Source organism: Rhinoraja longicauda, chromosome 18, assembly GCF_053455715.1.
Source record: "Rhinoraja longicauda isolate Sanriku21f chromosome 18, sRhiLon1.1, whole genome shotgun sequence".
Taxonomy (NCBI): Eukaryota; Metazoa; Chordata; class Chondrichthyes; order Rajiformes; family Arhynchobatidae; genus Rhinoraja; species Rhinoraja longicauda.
In genome coordinates this window covers 178045-196544 of record NC_135970.1, presented here as the reverse complement: position 1 = coordinate 196544, position 18500 = coordinate 178045, and the positions used below count along the sequence as shown (strand labels likewise).

The following is an 18500-nucleotide window of genomic DNA, read 5'->3' as shown; positions in this document are numbered from 1 at the left end:
CCTCATTGTCTTGTCATCCTTCCCTTCCATGCTCAAATCAACATAGAGCTCAAAATCCTCCCTCCATTGTCTCCACTCAATTGGCAGGTCCCTTGCCTCAAAATTCGTTTGCCTAGGGGGCTTTAGCTGCTCCATGTTCCTGATAAATCCGCCTCTCTATCGATGGAAACAACGTAGGCCGCACAGTCATCTCTCGGTAGTAATTACTCACAAACGTCGTCCGCTGTTGCCGTGCCCCCAATCAACTCTCAACTAACCCTGAAACAGGCCCCGATCTGACACCATGTTTCGTTATTGTGTCTCCTTTCTGTAACCTGCTCCATTACAGCTACATAACTAATTAACAGAGGCTTTACACTCGAGTCTTGGGTTCAGCCATTTTAATTCAGGAATTCCTTGGCTACTGCCTCATGGGTATTATATCCTCGGTACTGCGCCACAGAGCGCACTATTACCATAACAGGCAGCATCTCAGGAGAGAAGGAATGGGTGATGTTTCGGGTCGAGACCCTTCTTCAGACTGATGAATACCCTTCTTCAGTCTGAAGAAGGGTTTCGACCCGAAACGTCACCCATTCCTTTGATCTGATGATGCTGCCTGGCTGGAATTTGACATGAGTTGTCAACTTTACTCAAGTAAGAGCTGTTATGGTTATTGAGAAGATGCTGGATTTGATTATGGGTACAGAGGATGAACAACACAACTCAGGATCAAAAACTGCCTATGAATAAAGCCACAATACTAGAATTGCAAATATTCAGAGCACAAAACATGCCTACAAGGGCCACCTCTATATCCTTTCCATCTGAAGAACAGGGGAAAAGTATCTACCCAACAATCAAAGCTCAACGTTATGTGTTCCTCTTCTTCTGTTTTTCATCCTATCTCAAACGCTACTGCCTTATTTCTGTAGAGCTACTGAATATATGATAATATGTCAAAAATCTCTGATGTACTCCTATTCCCTCCCACTAATTGTCACATAAACAGACATCAGGTCATTTGTTTATTGAGCAATGTTGCTGTTTATAAGAAAACAAAATCCATGGGTGGTGTGTTGATTAAAATTATGATTTGAACAGATTTTAAATCCACATCATCTTCTCTGAAAAGGGTTTTTGTGGTTATCTTCAGCAATGCTAAAATATTTTTCCTTTATCTTTTCTCACATCTAACTGTCTATTTCTTAATACACCCAGTGAATGCCTGTGAGGAGATGTGGCAGGTGTTGTGGGGGGAAAGTTGAGATCTTTGCATCAACTTTGCATTGACCTGCATTAAACACCATTCCTCATCCCACTTGCCCAGCTGATCAAGATCCTGCTGTAATTTTTGATAATGTTCTTCACTGTCTAAGATACCACCTACTTTCATGTCATCTGCAAACTTACCTTGTACATGCCTTGTACATTTTCATCCAAACAGCAATGGGCCAGCAACAATCCCTGAGGTACACCACTAGTCACAGACCTCCAGTTTGAAAACATCCTTCCATGACCACCCTCTGTTTCCTTCCATGAAGCCAACACTGTATCCAGTTAGCTAGCTCTCACTGGACCCCATACAATCTAACCTTCCAGAGCAGCCTACCATGTAGAACCTTTATCAAAAGCCTTGCTGAAGTTCATATAGATAGTCAACAGCCTTGCCCTCATCAACCTTTTTAGACATGATCTTCCATGCTGACCATCCCTAATCAGCCTCTGCTCATCACACCTCAGAATCCGCTCCTTACTACAGATATTGGCCCACATATCCATAGTTCCCAGGCTTTCCCTTGCAGCCCTTCTTAAATAGATGCACAGCATTAGCTGTCTTATCCATGTACCTGTCGAAATGCTTCTTAACATTATGACAGTACTTGCCTCACCTACCTCTTTTTGCATCTCGTTCCATACACCCAGCATCCTTTGTGTGAAAAAGTAACCCCTCAGGTTAAATCTCTCCCCGCCTCACCTTAAACCTATGTCCTCTCGTTCTTGATTCCTCTACTCTGGGCAAGAGACTCTGTGCATCTACCCAAACTATTCCTCTCGTAATTTTTTCACCTCTATAGGATCACCCCTCATCCTCCTGCACGCCAAGGAATAGAGTCCCAGCCGACTCAACCTCTCCCTTCAGCTCAGGCCCTCGTGTACTGGCAACATCCTCATAAATCTTCTCTGTACCCATTCCAGCTTGACAACATCCTTCTTATAACACGGTGCCTAAAGCTGAACACATTACTCTAAATGTGTCCCTGCCATCTTATACAACTGCAACATGACTTCCCAAATTCTATACTCAATGGTCTGACTGATGAAAGCCAAAGTACCAAAAGCCTTTTTCACCACCCTATCTACCTGTGATGCTACTTTCAACAAACTGTGTACCTCTACTCCTAGACCCCTCTGCTCTACAACACTCCCCCGAGACTGACCGTTCACTGGGTAGGTTCTGCCCATGTTGGTGCTCCCAAAATACAACACCTCACATTTCTCTGTATTAAATTCCATCAACCATTCCTCAGCCCACCTGCCCAACCGATCAAGTCAAGTCAAGTCAAGTCAATTTATTTGTATAGCACATTTAAAAACAACCCACGTTGACCAAAGTGCTGCACATCTGACCAGGAAAAAAAAGAAACATACAGATCAAGAACCTGCTGCAAATTTTGACAATCATCTTCACTATCTACAGTTTCACCCACTTTTGTGAAATCTGCAAACTTGATAACCATGCCATGTACGTTCTCATCCAAATGATTGATGTAGATAACAAACAGCCATGGGCCCAGCACCGAACCCTGAGGCACAGCACTGGTCGCAGGCCTCCAGCCAGAGAAGCAACCTTCCCCCATCACCCTCTGCTTCCTTCCATGAAGCCAATTTTCCATCCATTCAGCTTTTTTTCGTTGAATCCCATGGAATTTAAACTTCCATAGCAGCCTACCATGCAGAACCTTGTCGAATGCCTTACTGAAATCCATGTATACGTCTACAGCTCTGCCTTCATCAATCATCCTCCAAATGCTCAATCAGATTTGTGTGACACAACCTCCCCATGCTGACTATCCCTAATCAGCCCTTGTCCATCTAAGTGCATGTATATCCTATCCTTCAGAATACTCTTTAGTAATTTTCCAACCACCGATGTTTACTCACTGGCCTGTAATTCCCAGTCTTTTTCCCTGCGACACTTCTTGAATAAGGCACACCATTTGCCTCCCTCTAGTCTTCCGATATCTTGCTCAGTGTCCTTGGATATATGTGATCAGGCCCACAAGAGTTATCTTTCTCACTACCTGCCGCTACACCCATCTTGATGTCATCTGCAAACTTGGTCACAAAGCCTTCAATCCCCTTGTCCAAATCATTGATATACAAAGTGAAGAGTAGCTGCCCCTGCACCGACCCCTGCGGAACTCCACTAGTCACTGGCAGCCAACCCTTTACAGCCATTCTTTGCCTTCTGCCATCCAGCCAACCTGCTGTCCATGCTAGTGTCTGCCCTTTGATACCGTGGGCTCTCATCTTCCTTAGCAGCCTCACTTGTGGCCCCTTATCAAAGGCTTTCTGAAAATCCAGGAAACACTCACTGCTTCTCCTATGGGGGTCGGAGGGGTTGTGGGGTGGTGCGTGGGGGCCAAACACAAAAAACTTAAACATTGAGCCAGCAGAGATAGAAGTAGACAAGGCCAAGGAGGGATTTCAATGTTTAGATGTAAACAAACAACTCTCACGACGGAGGGTGACGATGGGAAAGAGCGCTCACCACTCGCAGCGCCATCTGTGGCTGCTCAGAGAATTTCAACTGAGTTCTCGTAATTCTGTCCGGATTACTAGAGTGGGCGAACCATCAGTTGCTGGAAACTTCGTGTTCAACCTGTAACAGGATACTCTATGACTTTTTATTTGCATTGAGTTGACATTGTTATCCTTTAATTGAATAAATCTAAAGGGTAAATAAGGATAACAAAATTTGGAAGGTCAGTATTATTTCTGGGGAGTTCTGCCGTTAAAGTGCCAGGCTTCTCCAGTGTGAAGGAATCTAAAATCCTACCATTGCCATTGTGGTCATTGCCAAATCCTGCATCTTTCCACACCATGTAAAGAAAGGTATATTGAATTAATAATACAACTATCTTTATAGCCATTGTCCGTGGCTCTGTGGGAACCATGTTGCCCAGTCACACTGATGACTAGTTCTCAGTTTTGTACAGAAGCATAGTTTGTGTGCATGCATGCTGAACTTGTGTTCAGCCTTGAATCCGGGAACATTCTATAATCTACTGAGCTGAGAGACAGCTACAGATAATGGGGCCCCATCCATTTGAATGGGTCATTATCATTCACTACACTAAAGAAAAATGGCTTGACTGCAGAAAATGCTGGAAATATTCTGCAGTTCAGACAACATCACGGGGAAGTAGTAGAATTAACATTTCAGGTAAAAAAACGTTCATCAGAATTAGGAATGGAGAGAAAACAAGTTATTTTAATGTTGCAGAGAAAAATGATGTCATTAACAGGACAAAACAAATATCTCTGGAAGAGTGAGGGAAGGATTGACATGATAATCTGTTCAAGTTTCATCAATACCCATTGTTGATACATAGTAACATCACTCAACATTTTCCAATGGGCTGTGAAAAAGTTTCAGTTTAGTTTATTGTCCGAGGTTTTGTTTTACTTTTGTTGCGTGCTAACCAGTCAGCAGAAAGACGATATGTGATTACAATCGAGCCATTTCATAGAGTCATAGAGTACTATAGTGTGGAAACAGCCCCTTCAGCCCAACTTGCCCACACCTGCCAACAATGTCCCAGCTACACTAGTCCCACCTGCCTGCATTTGGTCAATATCCCTCCAAACCTGTCCTATCCATGTACCTGTCTAACTGTTTCTTAACCGTTGAGATAGTCCCTGCCTCGACTACCTCCTCTGGCAGCTTGTTCCACACACCACCCATTGTATGAAAAAGTTACCCATCGGATTCCTATTAAATCTTTTCCTCATCCTCTGATTATCGATTCACCTACTCTGGGCAAGAGACTCTGTGTATCTACTCGATCTATTCCTCTCATAATTTTGTACACCTCTATAAGATCACCCCTCATCCTCCTGTGCGTGAAGGAATAGAGACCCATCCTACTCAACCTCTCCCTCTTTGACCCTCAAGTCCTTTCTCGTCCTCTAGTTCTGGGAACATCATTGTAAATTATCTCTGCACCCTTTCCAGCAACAACAGCAACAATTTACAGTATCCATTTAAGAGCTTTTGAGTATAGGTGCTCCTCAACTTACAATGGAGTTACATTCCAATAAACCATTGTAAACCGAAAATGTCGTAAGTCGAAATGCATTTAATTCACTTGATCACATGGCTGGAAGCGAGCTATGGCTCGCCACCACTGCCCAGCGTTTGTACCATTGTAACGTCAAAATATCGTAAGTTGAAGCATCGTAAGTCGGGGAACATCTGTACAGTTTTTAACTTGACTATAATCGTACTTTAAAACTTTTTGACCTTTACGGTATCTATTTTTACCTCCTGCAATATGTTAAAGGTAGTCTGTCCCAAAGTGTTACAATGCAGAATGATTCTGCAGTCCACTTTCCCAGCTGATCCTGGTCTAGAACATAGAACAAAGCACAGTACAAACGCAGGTCCTTCACTCCACAATGTCTGTGCCTAATATGATGCCAGGTCCACCACTTATCTGTCTGCACATAACCCATTTCCCTCAATTCCAATAACAGTCTCTTAAATGCCACTTTGACATCTGCTTCAACCTCCTCGCCCCAATAGCACTCAACACCCAACGTTTCAACAAAACTTTCACATCTCTTAAACTTTGCCCCTCTCACCTTAAACCGAGCATCTGATTTTTCCATTCCGTTCTGACTGTCTACTAATCCAGGTATCATTCTGGTAATCCTCCTCTGCACCCTTTCCAAAGCCTCCCCATCCTTCCTGCAATGGGGTGAACAGAACTGCACAATCTTCACTACCTTCACTGCCTCCAATCTTCACTGCCTACGATACCGTCTACTTTTAATGTCTATGTAGTGAAGATATGCCTATCTAGCTGGTGGGTCAAAAGTCCTAGGATTTTCATCCAGCAATGTGCTCTGTCCAGATCAGGATTGTGTGGGAATAGGAAATAATGCTCTATCATGTACTGATTTCCTTCGGATTTCTAAGTGGTAAAATGCGTAAGTTTGGAAGATTTGTTAAAGTAGTGTTGGAGAATTGCTACAAGAACAAGATAAAGCCATTGTAAGCTGATGACCAGAAAAGACTTCATCTCATGGATAGGGTTCCTATCTGATAGGCTGCTTTTACCTGCACAAAATTGTTGTTGAATCTGCCCCATCCAGTAAAGAGTCTACATTATTTCTACAAAAATGACCAAAACCTGGCCCAAAATGACCAGCCAAGAGAACACAGAAATATAGGAACAAAAGTTGCTCATGTAGCCCAGTGAGCCTGTTTTTCCTCACTCAATACCTTGATGGTAGATCTGCCTCCCATCCTAGATAGACTCAAAATGCTGGAGTAACTCAGCGGGACAGGCAGCATCTCTAGGAGAAGGCATGGGTGACATTTTGGGTCAAGACCCTTCTTCAGACATGCCTTCCATTCTAAATCCACATGCCTGGTTTAAGTCTATGTTTGGTTAATTCAAGAAGATGGTCCCAGATTTAACATTTATAAGTAGCCGAGCATTTATTGCCATTATGTTGAGCAGCATAGTAGCACACGTGGTAGAGCTGCTTCCTGAGCGCCAGAGATCCAGGTTTGATCCTGATGCCATGTGCTGTCTGTGTGGAGTTTACACGTTCTCCCTGTGACCACTTGGGTTTCCTCCCTTACTCTTCCAAAGGCGAGAGAGTTTGTGGGTTAATTGGCCTCTATAAACTTGCCCCTGGTGTGTATGGACTGTAAGAGAAAGTGGGATAACATTGACCTACTGTGAATGGGTGAGCAGTGATCGCCGTGGATTCAGTGGGCTGGCTGAAGGGCCTGTTTCCATGATGTATCTCTAAACTAAACTAAACTGAGGGGTTGCAGACTGAGGTTGGCTCAGAAGATACAGAGGAATATAGATCAGTTGCAGACAGACACAGAAGAAGGGTCTCGACCCGAAATGTCACCCATTCCTTCTCTCCAGAGATGCTGCCTGACCCGCTGAGTTACTCCAGCATTTTGTGTCTACCTTCAATTTGAACCAGCATCTGCAGTTATTTTCCTGTAGATCAGTTGCAGAAATGGGCAGCAAAATGGCAGATGGAGTTGACTTTAGTTTATTGCCACGTGTACCGAGGTACAGTGAAAATCTTTTGTTGCATGCTAACCAGTCAGCAGAAAGACAATACATTCAAGCTATCCACAGTGCACAGATATATGATAAAGTGAATAATGTGAATAAAATTTAGTGCATGGTTAAGCTAGTAAAGTCCGATCAAAGTTAGTCCAAGGGTCTCCAGTGAGGTAGATAGTAGTTCAGGACTGCTCTCTAGTTGTTGGTAGGATGGTTCAGTTGCCTGATAACGGCTGGGAAGAAATTATCCCTGAATCTGGAGGTGTGCATTTTCACACCTTTTGATTGATTGGAGAGGGGAGAAGAGGGAGTGGCCAGAGCACAACTTGCCCTTCATGGTGCTGCTGGCCTTGCCGAGGCAGCGTGAGGTGTAGATGGAGTCAATGGGTTTGTGTGATGGTCTGGGCTGTGTCCACAATTTTCTGCAATTTCTTATGGTCTTGGATGGAGCTGTTCCCAAACCAAGCTGAGAAGCATCCCGATAAAATGCTTTCTATGGTGCATCGGTAGGAGCTGGTGAGAGTTGTAGGGGACATGCTGAATTTCCTCAGCCTTCCAAAGAAGTAGAGACGTTGGTGTGCTTTCTTGACCATTGTTTCGATGTAGGTGGTCCAGGACAAGTTGCTGGTGACATTTACTACCAGGAATTTGAAGCTGTCAACCATCGTCAATGCAAACTGGGGTATGTGTACTACTTCCTGAAGTCGATCACTATCTCCTATGTCTTGCTGACATTGAGAGAAAGGTTATTGTCTTGACACCAGGACACGAGGTTCCCAATCACCTTCCTGTACTCCCATAATTATTAGACATCATTATTTGAGGGCATTTAGCCCGAGCATGTGTGAGATGTTGTACTTTGGGAGGTTGAATGTAAGGAGCGAGTATACGAAGTGGCAACACAAGCAGATAGTGAGGTAAAGAAGGCACATGGGATGCTTGCCTTTATTGTTAGGAGCATTGACTACAAGAGTCAGGAAGTCATGATGCAGCTCTATAGGACTTTGGTTAGGCCATATTTGGAATATTTCATGCAGTTTTCAATACCCCAATATAAGAAAGATGTGGAAGCATTGGAAAGGAAGTTTACCAGCACACTTTCTGGATTAGACGGTTTTAACTACAGGAAGAGGTTTAAATAAGTATGCATTATTTTCTCTGGAACATCGGAAGTTGAGGGGAGACTTGATAGAAGTATATAAAATCATGAGGGGCGTAATATATGAAGTATGTACAGTGTATTCAGAAAGTATTCAGACACCTTCACTTTTTCCACATTTTGCTAAGTTACAACCTTATTTTTAAATGGATTCATTTTTAAAAAATCATCAAGTATCCCATAATAAAAAAGCGAAAACAGGTGTTTAGAAATTTTTACAAAGCAATTAAAAATAACTAACTGAAATATCACATTTATATAAGTTTTCAGACCCTTTGCTATGACACTCAAAATTGAGCTTATGTTCATCCTGTTTCCATTGATTACCCTTAAGATGTTTCTACAACTTGATTGGAGTCCACCAGTGTTAAACTAAATTGATTGGACATGATTTGGAAAGGCACACACCTGTCTATATAAGGTCCCAGTTTTGACAGTGCATGTCAGAGCAAAAACCAAGCCATGAAGACGAAGGAATTGTCCGTAGACCTCCGAGACAGGATTGTGTTGAAACACAGATCTGTGGAAGGGTATAAAACAATTTCTGCAGCATTGCAGGTCCCGAAGAGCACAGTGGCCTCCGTCATTCTTAAATGGAAGAACTTTGGACCCACCAGGACTCTTCATAGAGCTGGCCGCCCGGCCAAACTGAGCAATCGGGGGAGTAGTCCTTGGTCAGGGAGGTGACCAAGAACCCAATGGTCACTCTGACAGAGCTCCAGAGTTCCTCTGTGAAAATGGGAGAACCTTCCAGAAGGACAACTATATCTGCAGCACTCCACCAATCAGGCCTTTATGGTAGAGTGGCCAGACGGAAGCCACTCCTCAGTAAAAGGCACATGACAGCCCGCTTGGAGTTTGCCAAAAGACACCTAAAAAACTCTAAGACTATGAGAAACAAGATTCTCTGGTCTGATGATACCAAGATTGAACTCTTTGGCCTGAATGCCAAGTGGCACAATACCATACCTACGGTGAAGCATGGTGGTGGCAGCATCATACTGTGGGGATGTTTTTTCAGCGGCACGAACTGGAAGACTAGTCAGGATTGAGGGAAAGATGATCTGAGCAAAGTACAGAGAGATCCTTGATGAAAACCTGCTCCAGATTGTTCTGGACCTCAGACTGGGGAGGAGGTTTACCTTCCAACAGGACAACGACCCTAAGCACACAGCCAAGACAATGCAGGAGTGACTTTGTGACAAGCCTGTGAATGTCCTTGAGTGGCCCAGCCAGCCTGGACTTAAACCCGATCGAACATCTCTGGAGGGACCTGGAAATAGCTGTGCATCGACACTCCGCATCCAACCTGACAGAGCTTGAGAAGATCTGCAGGGAAGAATGGGAGGAATCACCCAAATACAGCTATGCCAAGCTTGTAGCGTCATACCCAAGAAGACTTGAGGCTGTAATCGCTGCCAAAGGTGCCTCAACAAAGTACTGAGTAAAGGGTCTGAATACTTATTTAAATGTGATATTTCAGTTTTTTTTTTTAATTACTTTGCAAAAATTTCTAAACACCTGTTTTTGCTTTTTTTATTATGGGATATTGTGTATAGATTGATGATAAAAAAAATAATTTAATCCATTTTAAAATAAGGCTGTAACGTAGCAAAATGTGGAAAAAGTGAAGGGGTCTGAATACTTTCTGAATGCACTATATATAACTATATACTAATGAAGTACAGGTATGTAAGTATATACATATTTGTAGATGGGTAGATTTTAGACTGGTGATATAGTGTGGAAACAGGCCTTTCAGCCCACCAGTCTGTGCTAACCAACGATCACCCCATACATAAGCACTATTCTACACTCTAGGGACAATTTACAGGTTAGAGAAGCTAATTAACCTTTGGAGTGCGGGAGGAAACCGAAGAGAAAATCTATGCAGTCAGAAGTATAATGTACAAACTCCGTGCAGACAGCACCTGCAGTAAGGATTGAAACTGGGTCTCTGATGCCGTTGGGCTGCAACTCTACCACTACTCCACTGTGCTGCCCATTCAGAACTTTTCGAGACAGTCGGAACTTTTTTCCCAGGGTAGAAATGTCCAAGAGGAGAGGGCATTGCTATAAGGTGAGAGGGGGAAAGTTTAATGGAGATGTGTGGGGCAACTTTTTTTACACAGAGTGGTGGGAGCCTGGACCGCATTGTCAGTGGTGGAGGTTTTTGGATAGGCACATGTAATGCAGGGAATAGAGGAACATGGATCATGTACAGGCAGATGAAATCAGGTAGCATGTTCGGCACAAACAAACGCCTGTTCCTGTGCTGTACTATTCTAAGTTCTATGTTAACTAAAAGTTTCAGGTTCCTTATCTCCCACCTGGAAGGACTAGCGACTTTTTTAAAGTGTCTTTTGTCCTACTCTCCTCAATCAGCAGTATTTTTATATAAAACCTCAAAATCCAAGGAATCAAAACTTAACCAGCAGAATTCAACAGGATGCAGCCCTTAAGTTCAGCCACAACTCATCAGAATGTAAATGGGATTCAACTGATATATCTACTCCCACAAAGGCTAAGAGTTGTGAGAGCAATTTTCAAAGAGATGGTTCCCATAGCTACTTGCAATACTCTAGGCTAGTTTTATAATGCTTCAAGGGGCGGCACAGTGGTGCAGCGATAGAGCTGCTGCCTGACAGCTTCAAAGACCTGGGTTTGATCCAGACTACGGGTGCTGTCTATATGGAGTTTGTATGTTCTCCCTGTGACCACATGGGTTTTCTCTGAGATCTTCAATTTCCTCCCACACTCCAAAGACGTCCAGGTTTGTAAGTTAATTGGCTTGGTAAATGTAAAATTGTCCTTAATGTGTGTAGGTTAATGCATGGGGATTGGTAGTTGGTGCCGACTAGGTAGGCCAAAGAGTCTTTTTCCGTGCTGAATCTTCAAACCAAACCAAACTAAACCAAACTTCTACTCTTTTGCATTGTATTACCCCAGAAATAATGCATTAGTCTTTTTCCAAATGCTGTCTGCAACATTTTAACCATCCATGGTTATGGAACCCCAGTCACATGAGCCTCTGCTTCTTCCAACACCATGACTCTTGCATGCAATATCTGCCCCAAACCATTTTCCATTCATGCACAAATTGCATTAACATCAAAACATTTGAAAGTAATCACAGCTGTTTTGCTTTAAAGTTTCTCCAGCTACACAGTTCTGAACTGCTATTGGTTTATTTTGCTATTTTAATCAATAATCGTGCAAAATGTGACAGCAACTTTAAATTTAAATGACGATAAATGTATTTATATTTTATATTTTCTTTTTATATTTACGGTCTCTTGGAGCCAGTGAACAATATCTATCATTCATACATCTGCCTTAAGTTAATGCATCTGTTACAAACAGTATTGCAAAGCTAATAATTAAAAACAGAATGACATCTGACAGCCTTTGCCATGTGGCACCTGTTGACTCTCTTGATTCCATTGGTATCTCTCTCTTGCATCTGAGTCAGTGGTTTGTGGTTTCCAATCCCACTCCAGCGACTTGAGCACAAAAACTTCCCCTGACACTCGACTGCACAGCAGGAGTCTTTGGTGCAGATACATGATCATATGATACAGTTTCAAATAAGAGCTTAGGAGTTAGCCTGCCTCTTTCTCATACATTTGTGCACATCACTGTTTCAGATTACTATCAGTTTGCTGTTTGACAGATCTGAATGTCAATTGTCTTTCATTTTGCTGCATTTCAGTGGTGATTGCACATCAAGAACATTTCATTCAGTGTAAAACACTTCACATTATTAAATATGTTAAAAGTGGAATATGAATGCTGGTCTTCTGTGTCAGAGTGAATGTATGCATTGATTCAGAATATTTCATCAAGATGAAGAAAGACTTTTTATTTTCCTGGATATAACTTTGCTGCAAAGTAGGGGTTTTTTTAGAAGTCGGCATTTTGTTCATTAAGTGTTGAAACTATATTTGTTGCTTTTGTATGTGTGGTTAATTTCATTTCCTGCTGCTGATCTTGTGTTTTTTCATTGCTCCGGCTACCTCAGGTATCATCTGTTGCCCTGCATGCAGACAGACGTGTTTCACAGGCGATGTTGTGGAGAACGTCTTCATCAGAGAGTATCCACCAGAGTCACTAAACATGGACACGGTAAGTGCAGTGAAAATCCAGAAATCAATTTTAATGCATTTATCTGAATTATGTTATGGATAATCTGAGTTATGGATGTTTTCAAAATGAATGTTAATATAAAATTAAAGGCAGTCAGCATACTTTATCATGTCTAATCTGCAAATTTAGCTCGCTCACCAGATCTGCAAAATTAGTGCATTCAACTCTTGAGCTTCTTAATTCTGAGTTATCTTCATAATCATAAAATGTATATCACATAGTTTCAAAAACATATAAACTTACTAAGTAAAAATATATTTGACATTTGAAAATATGAACTGCTTTTTGTTGATTTTGCCATAATTTCAATTAGAATTGCTTTAAGTCGTATAATCAATTTTAAAAGTTAATTATTTAATATATTTGTAATATTTACTTAACATCAGGGACATTTGGAATATTTTTGCCCTTAAACCGTAAGCTGGCAATGTAAGCTCGAGCTCATTGTAAGCTCAAGCTCATTATGTTTCTACTTGTTTTGTGGGTGCAGATTTTCTCCCCCCTCATCCCCCCCCCCCCACCCCACCCCCCCCACGCCGCCCCCCCCACCCCCCCCCCCCCCCCCCACCCCTCCCCCTCGCCGCCCCCCCACCCCCACCCCCCCTCGCCGCCCCCCCCCCCCATCCCCGGCTCTGTACAAGTACAATGTACAAGTTGCAATGTACAAGTGGCCATAAACCCTCCATGCCACACCCCACCATTTGCCTACAGCCTATCTACCATAGAGCTTACAAAAATGCAGGACAAAATTGGAACACCTCTAGTAAGCCTTTGTAGTGAAGGAGAGCGTGGCAATTGCACCCAGCACTGGAGGTCATGAATCAATCTGTGACATTGTAGCTATGAGAAAGCACCACCTCTTGCTGCAACACTGTTGCAAAAGTTTTTAATCATAAAGAGAATTCATTTTATTCATGATTTAACCTGAACAATTCCCTTTCTACGGGCTAGTTTTTTCACTAACTGAAGAATGGCAGTCTTTCATCCCTGAAGGGTTCAATTCCCTTCAATTTAATTTTAGGCGCATTTTGTCTCTTTTTCTGCAACCTTTTCCAGCACTAGCAATCATTCTATGTTTTCCCAATACTGGACTTGAGGATTCATGATTTTAATTATTTCTCCGCATCCAGAAAACATGAACTCCATTCTAAGATCTGGAATCCCTGGATATACATTTCCACCTCTTTATCTTTCTTTACTTTATATTCCTTAAATTTACGAAATTGAGTGAAATATTTGTTTGGTAATATTCTTCTTCACCTCAGTGTTCTGTTGTTTTCGAGATTCTACTTAAATCCAGGTCCTACGTTTTGAATGGTTAGTGGCAATTGCTATCTGCTCTTGATGCAAGTTTTGATGCAGAGTTCCTTCTGTGCACTCCACAAAGCTTTGACATTGTGGAAAAATACTGATAAACTGTTTTTTCATATTTTGAAATTCTGCACAGCTTTCAGCCCAGAGCTGGTTGCATTCCAGACTGATCAGCCTTGCTGACAGTGAATGCTCCTTGTGGTAACAGAACCTCACATTTGATTCGGCATGAACTGCTTCTGAATGAAATCATTATACCTGTGATTGAATGATAACTTACCCTTGAAGGAGTGGAATGCATTTGTTTCTATTCTGAGTTTCTCCCATAATGATGACATAGTTTATACTTTACTTTATACTTTAGAGATACAATGTGGAAGCAAGCCCTTTGGCTCACAGAGTCAGCACCGACCAGCCATCCCCCAATACACTAGCACTAATCTACACACTAGGGACAATTTGCAGAAGCCAATTAACCTACAAACCTGTACGTCTTTGTAGTGTGGGAGGAAACGTGAGCACCCATGCTTACAGGGAGGATGTACAAACTCCATAGACAGCACCCCTAGTCAGGATCAAAGCTGGGACCCTGGCGCTGTAAGGCAGCAACTTTAATGCTGTGCCACTAGGCTGCTCTAATTGTTCTCCTCTTCACCTAAAGAGAACTGCTGGTTCATTGCAATGTCAAGGATGTTTCATTGTCGTATGTACTGGCAACAGAACAAAGGAATTCTTCCATGCTGCAGCTTAACAGGCCCATTAATGCTTTAATACCTAAATATATAGAAATAATTATGAATATGTTACATTTGGAACAATAATACTAGGTAAATAGTGCAACTTTGAAGTCTGCAGTGCAACCAAAACACAGTCCATAGAAGATCATAGTTGCTCTGAGCTCTCATAGTTCTGGTTGCACTGAGGTGGTGGTTAGTGTTGTGCAGAGTTAAAGTGCCTGATGCTGGGAGGTAGGTGGTCATGGTTTTCAAGCTCTTGTACCTCTTCCTGATGGTAGTGGTTAAATGAGTGTGTGGTCAGGGAGTGGTGCATCTTTGATATTGGCTGTCTTTTTGTGACAGTGCCTCCTATAGATCCGTTTAGTGGTGAGGAGGAGGTCAGTACTTGGGATGGACCAGGCACTATCTACCACTCTGTGTAGTGGTTAATCCTGGGGATTGGAGTTACTGAACCAGGCCATGATGCAACCAGTCAGCATGCTCTCTACTGTACACCTGTAGACATGTGATAGTGTATTCATCGATAGACCAAATTTCCTCAATCTTCTGAGGAAACAGAAGTAGTGATGTTTTCTTTGTGATTGCATCAATGTGCAGGGTCCAGGGCAAAGCCTCAGCAAGATGTGTGTCCAGGAATGTGAAGGTGTTGCCTCTCTGCACCGGTGTCATGTAATTCGGCACAGTGACACAACGGTCACTGCCTTTCAGCGCCAGAGACCTGGGCTCCATCCTGACAATGGGTGCTCTCTGTATGGAGTTTGTACATTCTCCCTGTGACCGTGTGGGTTTACTTTAGGTGCTCTGGTTTCCTCCCACACTCCAAACACGTGCAGGTTTGTTGGTTAATTGGCTTCGGTAAGCTGTAAAATTGACCCTGGTGTGCGTAGGCTAGTGTAGGGGTTAATCGCTAGTTGGCGTGGACTCAGTTGGCTGAGGGGCCTGTTTCCACACTGTATCTCTAAATTCTAAAGTCATTGTGTCCTGTGTTCCATTGCTGAAGTCAACAATACCCAACAGAGCCTTGTACACGTCAGGTAGTGTCTTACTAACTTTCTTGAGTATTTTAAGGAGATGACGAAAGATATTGATGAAGGTAGGGCAGTGGATGTTGTATATACAAATGTTAGTAAGGCTTTTGGTAGGCTGATCCAGAAGATAAAGATGCATGGGATTCACGAAGGTTATAAGGATTCAAAACTGTAATCATATTTAATCTTTTCTTTGACTGGATAGCATGCACCAAAAAGCTTTTCACTGTACCTTAATGATTTATTCACAAAATGCTGGAGTAACTCAGCAGGACAGGCAGCATCTCGGGAGAGAAGGAATGGGTGACGTTTCGGGTCTAGACCCTTCTTCAGACCGATGTCAGGGAGGCGGGACAAAGGAAGGATATAGGTGGAGACAGGAAGATAGAGGGAGATCTGGGAAGGAGGAGGGGAAGGGAGGGACAGAGGAACTATCTAAAGTTGGAGAAGTCGATGTTCATACCACTGGGCTGCAAACTGCCCAGGCGAAATATGAGGTGCTGTTCCTCCAATTTCCGGTGGGCCCCACTATGGCACTGGAGAAGGCCCATGACAGAAAGGTCAGACTGGGAATGGGAGGGGGAGTTGAAGTGCTCGGCCACTGGGAGATCAGTTTGGTTAATGCGGACCGAGCGCAGGTGTTCAGCGAAGTGATCGCCGAGCCTGCGCTTGGTTTCGCCGATGTAAATAAGTTGACATCTAGAGCAGCGGATGCAATAGATGAGGTTGGAGGAGGTGCAGGTAAACCTTTGTCTCACCTGGGAAGACTGTTTGGGTCCTTGGATGGAGTTGAGGGGGGAGGTAAAGGGACAGGTGTTGCATCTCGTGCGGTTGCAGGGGAAAGTGCCCGGGGTTGGGGTGGTTTGGGTAGGAAGGGACGAGTGGACCAGGGAGTTACGGAGGGAACGGTCTCTGTGGAACGCAGAGAGGGGAGGGGATGGGAAGATATGGCCAGTGGTGGGGTACCGTTGTAGGTGACGGAAATGTTGGTGGATGATATGTTGGATCCGCTGGCTGGTGGGGTGGAAGGTGAGAACGAGGGGGATTCTGTCCTTGTTGCGAGTGGGGGGAGGGGGAGCAAGAGCGGAGCTGCGGGATGTAGAAGAGACCCTAGTGAGAGCCTCATCTATAATGGAGGAGGGGAAGCCCCGTTTTCTGAAGAACGAGGACATCTCGGAAGCCCTAGTGTGAAACACCTCATCCCGGGCGCAGATGCGGCGTAGACGGAGGAATTGGGAGTGGGGGGTAGACTTTTTGCAGGGGACCGGGTGGGAAGAAGTGTAGTCCAGATAGCTGTGCGAGTCGGTGGGTTTGTAGTAAATGTCCGTCACTAGTCTGTCTCCTGTGATGGAGATGGTGAGGTCTAGAAACGGGAGGGAGATGTCGGAGATAGTCCAGGTATATTTAAGGGCAGGATGGAAATTGGAGGTGAAGTGTATGAAGTCAGTGAGTTCTGCATGTGTACAAGAGGTAGCACCAATGCAGTCGTCGATGTAGCGGAGGTAGAGTTCGGGGATTGGGCCAGTGTACGTCTGGAACAGGGATTGTTCGACGTACCCGACAAAGAGGCAGGCGTAGCTAGGGCCCATGCGAGTGCCCATAGCTACGCCTCTGGTTTGGAGGAAGTGGGAGGAGTCAAAGGAGAAGTTGTTGAGGGTAAGAACCTGCTCTGCTAGGCGGAGGAGAGTGTTGGTCGATGGGGATTGGCTGGTTTTACGGTCGAGGAAGAAACGGAGGGCTTCGAGACCATCCTTGTGGGGGATGGAAGTGTAGAGTACATGTGACAATATGTACATGTGACAATAATAAATTAAATTGAACTAAACTAAACAAAGTCCGTACTCCAAGACTGCCCTGCTCCACAACACTCTCAGGGCCCTACCATTCACTGTAAAAATCCTGCCCTGGTTTAACCTCTCAAAATACACCTCACTGTTATCTGAATTAAATTCCATTCACCATTCCTTGGCCCACTTGCCCAGCTGATAAAAATCCTGCTGTAATTTTGGATAACTGTGATCTCATGGCAGTGTCAACTGCAAACCTACTTAATCGTACCTTGTACTTTCTTATCCAAATATGACGACAAATGGCAATCGGCCCAGCACTGATCCGTGAGGCACATCACAGGTCACAGGCCAGTTCGAAAGATGACCTCCTACCACCATTACTACTTATCATGAAGCCAATTGTATACCGAAAAGAGGAATTTGTGCTTCAAAGATTAAGGAGGGAATATGAGCTCAAGGATGAATGAGGAAATTTGTGCTTGGAGTCTTGCGATGTAGGCTAGGTGCTAGTCATCATCAGGGGCATAAATAGAGTAGACAGTCAGAGCCTTGTCCCCAGGATGGAGATATTAAATACCAGGTTGTATAACTTTGAGGTGAGAGGGGCAAAGTTTAAAGAAGATATGCAGGGCAATTTATGTTTACATAGAGGATGGCGTTTGCCTTCATTGCACTGCAGGGGCTGGTGGTTGTGGCAGATTCGATAGTGGCATTTAAGAGAATTTTGGACAGGCATATGGACATGCACAAATGGAGGGGTATGGATTATGTGCAGGTAGATTAGAGTTGGTCTTTGCATCATGATCGGTACAGATTGTGGGCTGAAGGGAACTGTGGTTGTACTGCACTGTTCTAATTCTGTGTATTCAGTTGGCCAGTCCTCCCTGGATGCCCTGTGCTCTATCCTTCCAGAGCAGGCTACCATACTGAACCCTTGTAGACTATAATGTCAATATGTCTACGACCCTGCCCTCATCAACCTTCTGGCTGTCCTTAGTTCATATGAGGAAAGGCTGGAAAGA

At 43.6% G+C, this 18500-nt stretch overlaps 1 protein-coding gene across 3 annotated transcripts in view; it reads left to right on the top strand.

Moving 5' to 3' along the window:
* Positions 1–18500, top strand: part of LOC144602188 (tripartite motif-containing protein 66-like) — a 255557-nt gene that overhangs the window by 98156 nt on the left and 138901 nt on the right. For all 3 annotated transcript variants that reach the window (XM_078414925.1, XM_078414926.1, XM_078414924.1), the window contains exon 2: positions 12488–12591. In XM_078414925.1, the coding sequence (XP_078271051.1) occupies positions 12488–12591 (104 nt within the window). The remainder of the gene's footprint in view (positions 1–12487; positions 12592–18500) is intronic.